The 7,642-nt window shown below is 40.1% G+C and overlaps 1 protein-coding gene across 1 annotated transcript; it reads right to left on the bottom strand.

The window, feature by feature from the left end:
* Positions 1-285: 285 nt before the first annotated feature.
* On the bottom strand, positions 286-4,112 carry LOC116381983 (Ig-like V-type domain-containing protein FAM187A). The gene is made up of 5 exons (XM_031844582.1): positions 3,915-4,112; positions 2,690-2,967; positions 1,889-2,251; positions 962-1,188; positions 286-512 (listed from the first exon to the last, which is right to left on the bottom strand). Exons 1-5 carry the CDS (start codon positions 4,110-4,112, stop codon positions 286-288), a joined length of 1,293 nt encoding a protein of 430 aa, XP_031700442.1.
* Positions 4,113-7,642: the final 3,530 nt, after the last annotated feature.

A 7,642-nucleotide genomic window follows, 5' to 3' on the forward strand; every position in this document is an offset into this window, starting at 1 on the left:
TAACATTTTGGCTGCTTTTGTTATCACTAGTGTTTTAGTTTGCAGGCTGTTCAACAGATTGCAGGTGATAGAGGAGCGGATCATATCCTTCACCTGTATATTATTGACTATACAGTAAACCTGCCTTATTAAAGGTACTTAAAGGATTATCTATATGCTTTCAGTTAAAATTTGTGAATTTAATGACATTCCCCCAAAGTGTAAAACCTTCCAACTTTCACCTAATTTGAAAATTGATAAAGACGAGTTTAAAGCATTCATTTAAGTAATACTATTTAAATGAGTTTAATCCTCGTGTGTTTCTCTGGTGTCTCTGAGGTGTCTGACTCCAGCTCTGCCGAACACCAGCAGGCAAAATACAGCTGTCATGACAAGATATGATCTCAACACAGTCTTGAGAGCTTTCCAGAAGTCAGGATGTGATGTCACCGACTGTCCCCGCCCCAAATGGGCGTAGACCAGCAGACGTATCTCAGCAGCCTGGTGACCCTGCAGCCAGCAGTAGTAGACACCTAATTAACAGAAAGAGGTATCTTAGTTAAATGAAATAAAAAAACTGCCTATTACTTGTCACATCATTTTGAAATGAGATTAATTAACGTAGTTTGAGTGCAAAGGGATTGCTTTATAAACACTGGAACTAGCATGTGATGAGAGACAGCTGTGCAGCCAAGTGACTGAGAAGGGAAACTCAATAGTGACTACTTGTGGGCAGGTAGGGAATATAACTTTAAAACCAAGAACAAACACTGGGAGAAGAGGGTGCCATTTTGTGCCAAAGGGGTATAGTTTGACTGCATCAAAATGTATCATGCAAAGTAGCTTGTGAGGAAAGTAAACAAAACACCACTTGGACAGCAGCATAATAGAATATAAGTGTAACAGCATGTGCGTTTATCACAAAACTTGTCCTGACTGAGTGACACAGGTGTAATTCATCACACTAATCAGTAGTTTGTACCAGAGTCCTGAGTTTTTGCAGGTTGAAACACCAGGTGGTGTCCGGTGTCTATCAGCAGCCTGGGGGACGTGGTGCTGAGGTTACGACCTGTCAAGCGTTCAGATCGATAGATGGGTTCAACGCCTCTGTCCCAGGCCACGGCCATGTTAACACGTGCCCCGGGACAGCCCAGGGTCAGGATACGGTCCGCAGCGTGGCTCAGGTAGAACACTGGCAATGACGCAGAACTCCAACACAGAAACAGAGATAATTTGTATTTGAGAGAGGTTTTTGTGCTACTGTAAACTGTAATTACACAGAGTGAGTTCAACAGGAAAATCTCTATTTATTGATAAGAGATCATTATTTTTTAAGCAAATATTGATGGTATGGTCTCAACAGGCATTGGGTGGTGGATATATCATGAATCACATTCTGGACCTATGAGCAGTAATCAACTTTGACATTGCCAGTGGTAAAATGTGTCACTCCAACAAACTTGGGTCTACGAGAAAATATCTGGACAGATTCATGGTCCCCAGAGCATAATTCCTGCTGATGTTGGTGCCCAACTGTCCTTTTATCAGGTAAAAAGTTCTATGCAAACTACTACTAATGACATGACAAGTTAAATGAAAATGGATGGATGGATGGACTTTACTGTGGGTCATTTTTGGTGAACCCCAGTGGCTTTTCTCCAGTTCTCCAATGAATTTTGCAGCTTGACACTTTTAGGCTTAAATCTGGACTGATTAAATAATAACAGCATTGACACTGGAACTTTGAAAATCCCAGTACTCTTAGATTGCAGCCATTTTCCTAAATAATATGGCTGCATTTATATAATGCTTTTATCTAAAGCACTTTACAATTAGCTGCTCAATCACCCAGCTAGCCTCCACATCCTGTCTTTTATGTGAACCTCTATATAGTTATCTACTTGCTTACTTGTATCCAAGAAATGCCATCAGAGCAATGATTTTGGAGGATGGCGGAGCTTGAGCTTGACAAGTTACTTGACAGCTTTTGACCTGCAGCTTGGCTCTGACGCCCCTTTGCTTCAGTTGTCCAAACGCCCTGGGCACTGCTCCTGAGCCACATGAAGTGACTGTCTGATTGGCCCGTCTGTAGCGTAAATGCAGGTACTGGGAGTGGACATAGCAGAGTCCCGCACGAACCTGCTCTCCAGGTACTCCACAGCGATCACAGACCGACCAGGGCCTGAAGCTGGTGAAGACTCGGTACAGCGGCTCAGTAGAGCCGAGTCCTTTTGTTTCTTTCCTTCTCTTGCTCATTCCTTCAGAAGGGGTCCTAGTTGTGTCAAATTTGAATTAGAGTCACTTAAATCAGTGGTTCATCATGGGTTTGTCATTCACCAAGATAAAAATAGGACACACTATAACACTGTCCAATTTGTGATCATTGGTTGTTCATAAACCTCTTGTTGTCTCTGTCTTTCACCCATCGGCGTGATCATGTGGGAGGTAAAATCTGAAGCAGTTAACAGTGAACGGAATCAAATATTGTCTCCGGTGATGGGATGTATCCATAAGGTTTGCAGAAACACACTAGGGATGTGCAACCAGAATTGACATTGGGTGTTGATTCTTGTCCACTGGACACCATGTGAGACAATTGTACTTTTCAGTAAATCAACACATTCATCATCATCAATGCCAACAATTTGACAGCTTTGATATCCTATGTCCAATAAAGTCACAGTCATTGACTATGCGTCTGTATTGTCACCTGGGGAGGAAGCTGAGCGTTCGGGCCTCCTGGATGTCCAGGTCGTAACCATAGAAGAAGTCTTTGTGAGAGGAACCGCAGATATAGATGCCGGAGTCGTCGGGCTCCACTCTGAAGATCAGCAGGCTGAAGAGACGGATGGAGAATCGACTCCGCAGCTCGCCACCGTGAGGGACGAGATTAGGGTCCAGCAGCCTGTTGCCATGGTGATCTGTCAGGGCTCTAGTCTCCTTGGAGCCGCCGTGATGTTTCCTAAAGAACCACACAACGGATTTGATCTGAAACACACAGAGAACTTAATAATAACTAAAATATATCTTCTGACGGTCAATAATGTCGGTCAGTTGATCAATACCAGAAACTCAAATTACTTCAGCAGATGCTGTGAATAAAGACATTCTCTCATCCTCTTTTTTATTCCTCTTCTGTTTTGCCCAGCTCCATTTAACTGCTTGATATGTTCCTCTGCATATTTGTCCGTCTTAAACATATCCTACTCGTCTGTAAAGCTGACGAGAGGCTGTGAATTGCAGCAGCAGAGCAGCTTTGATTAGCACAGCCTGTATTGTACAAAGAAAAGAGGATAGGACGGGTTTTCCTGCACTGTTATGTTATGCTTATTACATCGATCAAATACGTGCTTCTGATTGGTACAACTCACCTAACCATGCCATATCTTCTGAGGATCTCATCCTCCCTTTATGTCTTTTGTAATAAGCCATAATATGTAGTATTGTCATGAAATGCTGGACTAAATTTATGCAAAAAGGAGGATTGTATGACACATCTTTAGACCTGCAGTTCACCAAACCAATTCTTATTTGGATCTTTTTTCAAAACAGTACTCATTCGTTCAAAGAACATTCAGTCAATTCAATGAATTAAAAGCAATGGTGCCATTTGCTACATGAACCCTTGAAAAGGCAAACCTATCTCCATTATTGTATTCTTTTTTTTGTGTGTAAATCAGTAGCAATCTTAAGTAAAATTGTATGCTGATTCTACATAAATAATATATAAGATATAATAATATCTGACTATTGTCCTCAGACTGACAAACGCTGAATGTTTTACGGTTGCAATGGCCCTTTTTTCTCCTATATATATACCTTAGTTGTAGTGTGTGTGTGAGTGACATCAACTGACAGAAAGTTAGGACCCTTGATCATTAAAGCATATCAACATGTTTAAGTAGACGTGTTTACTTTGTGGTTGGTCCAGTTACCTGTTGTGCTTTGCAGTGGCAGGGCAACTCCACTGTGACTCCAGCCAGGTAGGCAGCGTTGGTGAAGGTCAGGAAAGCAGGACAGGCTTTTCTAGCAAACGCATCCTGCTTATCCTCAGGAGCCTCGTAGCTCCACACCTCGGGACTCAGAAGGAGGAAGAGGGGGAGGAGGATGGGAGAGGAGAATGGAGGAAGCATTATAGGCTTCACTGAGGACGAAGAAAGTTCCTACTTCAGATAAATATTTCTGTGCAAACACAGAGAAACCTCCAGTGTGACGGTTCTGACATATTTCACATCTGAAAAATAAAACTCGAACAAAGTTATTTTCAAAACACAACAGCTTTGATGGAATCTAATGAGCTCACTTAGGACCAGTCCTCTGTTGTCAACACAAACGTTTTGAAGTACTCGACCAGTCTCATGACACTCTCAGGCACACCACAACTCTAGTCTTTGCTTGTGTGCTAGAAGTTCCTAAAGATGTACGTATATTCCCTTTATTGATGGCTGCATTAACAGAATCAATCTTTCTGGTGTCTACTTTGTTCTGAGGACATTTTGACTAAATTATAAAGTGTTCCTCTCAATAAAGTCTGCAAAAGTGTTGAGCATTTCATAGTGTGTTGTTTCTTATGTAGACAAACTTCAGCAAGGCTCGGCCTTTGGTTGCTATGACAACTTGCTTAAAATATAAAGTTATGTTGGCCAAAAAGCCTTTATTATAAAATTTGCAACATTTTTCAGACCCGTGGGAAAGAAGGAGGCTACATATACAACATGACTTTAATTCTGTTTAGGTTTTAGGCTCTAATGATGGCAACTGGTCAATGCACCAGTGTGGTCCAAACTGAAATATCTCTTTAGCATCCTGTACCAATATTTCAGTCTGCTGCATCACCCTGGAAAAAAAGAAAAAGAAACTTTGCCTCAGGAAAAATCCAGTGCGTAGCTACACACAGCTCATAAGCCACACTTTGGAGTCTGTCGGTGAGAGGTGAGCTTTGCTTCATACTCTTCATTCATCCTGCATGCCTTCACAACACTGCGCCAGGAGTTAGGCTGCAGGAGGTTGTTGCTGTAATATTACAAAGTAGAAATAAATGAGTGCAATGAAGCGGTTGCTGAGCTGCAGTTCTGTGAATCATCAGGCCTCCGGCAAAATGACCGAACGTAACACGCTTCTGATCAACTTTACTGCCTGGAGACAAAAACAAGACTCCTGTGATGTAAGCTGGGAGCCTCAGCTGAAGGCACGCACTCAATGATGATCACTGTGGTTGTGTGTAACCATTAGGTACAGTAGTTTCAGGGTGGTAACACAGAATGTGTTAGGGCAGCAGGATGACTAACTGCATGTTCAGAGGGGTAAACACTTCAGATTGCACTTTCCTGTTCCCATTAACAAAATGGAATTTAATTTCCAAAACAACAAAAATGACATTAATATGGGCGTTATGAACACTGTGTTGGACCCAGTCTGTTTTTGACAAGCACATTTAGTAATCACAATCATTATTTTTTTTAATTTATTACTTTTTAGCTAACAAATGCCTCATTTAAAAAAATATGTCACAGTCACACACAAATAAACTAATAGTCCTAAAATGAGACCCAATGACACCAGCAGACCTGATATTCACTTGTAATTCGTGGTTCTAAGGGGACTTGTTACTGTAGATGTTTGCACTTAAATAGAAAAAGTGAAAAAAGAGGCAAAACCATATCATTCATGGCAGGTCATTTTTTAGCTACTCCACACAAATATATAAAAATATACAAATTTAAGTAAAAGATGCTGATATGCAACAAGTTAAATCAGCTATTCCAAACCACTGGACCGGGCCGACTTTTAGAACAGTGGTCCTTTGCAAATGTTTCAAGAATTAGAAGTGGACCTTAGGTGACAAAAGTTGGAGAAGCATTTAAGGACAGTGTGGTTAACAAGTAAACGTGTCTTTGTGTAACAATATTAAAATACATAAAATGTTTAGAACTGGGAATAAATTGATCGAACACCGATTAAAAAAAAAAACAATAACAAATGTCACATTTATCTCATATTTTCAAAAGCTGCTTTATCATTAAAGACGTCTCTGAAAATCTCTAAATGTCAGAGTGTAAACACATTTATTCAAAATGATACATAATTTGTTTTTCTGAAGAACGGTGACATTTGTTTTATCAGCCTTTTGAAACAGTTTGATCATTATATACAGTATATTCCCAGCTTACTTAAGCGCCTTCTTTTTGCTGCATTTTGTGAGTGATTACACAAATGTTTTTGGGTAGGGAATATGTCTACTTACCTGCTGTGAAGAAATATGGAAACAGTTCTGTCAACTATTTTTACCTCATTTTTCCTATTGACACACACACACACACACACACACACACACACACACACACACACACACACACACGCACACACACACACACTTTGTTGTCATCACTGAGGAAATTGTATTGACTTACATTACTTCCCTGGATGATTAACTATAACCTTTACCCTAACAGTACATCTCTATAAAATAAATTTGCATAATAGCAATATCCTGAACAGAAGTTCAGCATTTTGTATGTGCTGCATGAAGTGTGTAGACCAAAAACCATGCATACTGGCACCAAAACTGTTTTTAAACTTTCAGTTTTTTCTAAGGAATAAAAAAGAAAACACAACTTCCTGATACATTGTGTTCAGCACATCATTGAAAATAGCAGACAATTCATAAAATTTTGATTTTATTATGAACCTAGAATCCAGTCCTCTTGGTTGTATGCCTCTGCCAACCAGTCAAGATGCAGTTTACATCCATGACTGTCCAAAACACTTCATAATTTTTTGACTTGATAATATATTTTTTCTTGTGTTACAAAAATGTATTTTGTGATGTCACAGTGACTTTAACCTTTGATCAGCACATTCTATTCAGTCCATCCTTGAGTGTGAGTGGACATTGCTGCCAAATTTGCAGGAATTCCCTCAAAGCATTCCTGAGATTTTGCATTCACAAGAATGGGAAGGGATATGAGGTGACAGGGACCTTGACCTCCAAAAATAGAATCAGTTCATCCTTGAGTCCAAGTGGACGTTTGTGCCAAATGTGCCTCTGTCGCTGTCGCAGAGCCATGAAAACAACATTAGCATAACCGCTTTAACCATAGAAAAATAATTTACTGTTTACAGATGCCGAGTCCCTGCAATGTGAACAGACTGTCTCCACAATGTAACGAGAATACAGGCACACAAGGTCCATGTGTGTCTCTACTTATGTAAGTCCTGCAAAGGAAATGACAAAAATACATGTCGCTTTCAACAACCTTTTAGAGCGTTTTCTCCTCTGCAGGAGGAGAAAACGCTCCCTTCCCTTTCTGCAGGATAACATCTTTTGTCTGCACCTTCCATCCATTACAAATCATTGTTATAAAATAAATCAGTTTTATCACCACTATGGTGGAAACAAACTGATAACTGATTCTCTCTACTCCAACGTCACCTGACTCCCCGATAGGACTGAATTTCCCAACTTTCCAAAAATGCTTCAAAAACTAAAACAGAACTGCATTACTGTTGATTTTTTATTTTTTATCTTTAACTCTCTTTCTCCTCCTGCCCTCTTCTGTCACTTGTCTTTATTCTTCTTGTCCATTAGCTGTAGCCTTATTCTAAACATCATTTACAATTCACTCTGAGGTACTTCTTACAACACCATCTATGTCTCATCAGA

Source organism: Anarrhichthys ocellatus, unplaced genomic scaffold, assembly GCF_004355925.1.
Source record: "Anarrhichthys ocellatus isolate YVR2014 unplaced genomic scaffold, GSC_Weel_1.0 scaffold5, whole genome shotgun sequence".
In the NCBI taxonomy this organism is placed as follows: Eukaryota; Metazoa; Chordata; class Actinopteri; order Perciformes; family Anarhichadidae; genus Anarrhichthys; species Anarrhichthys ocellatus.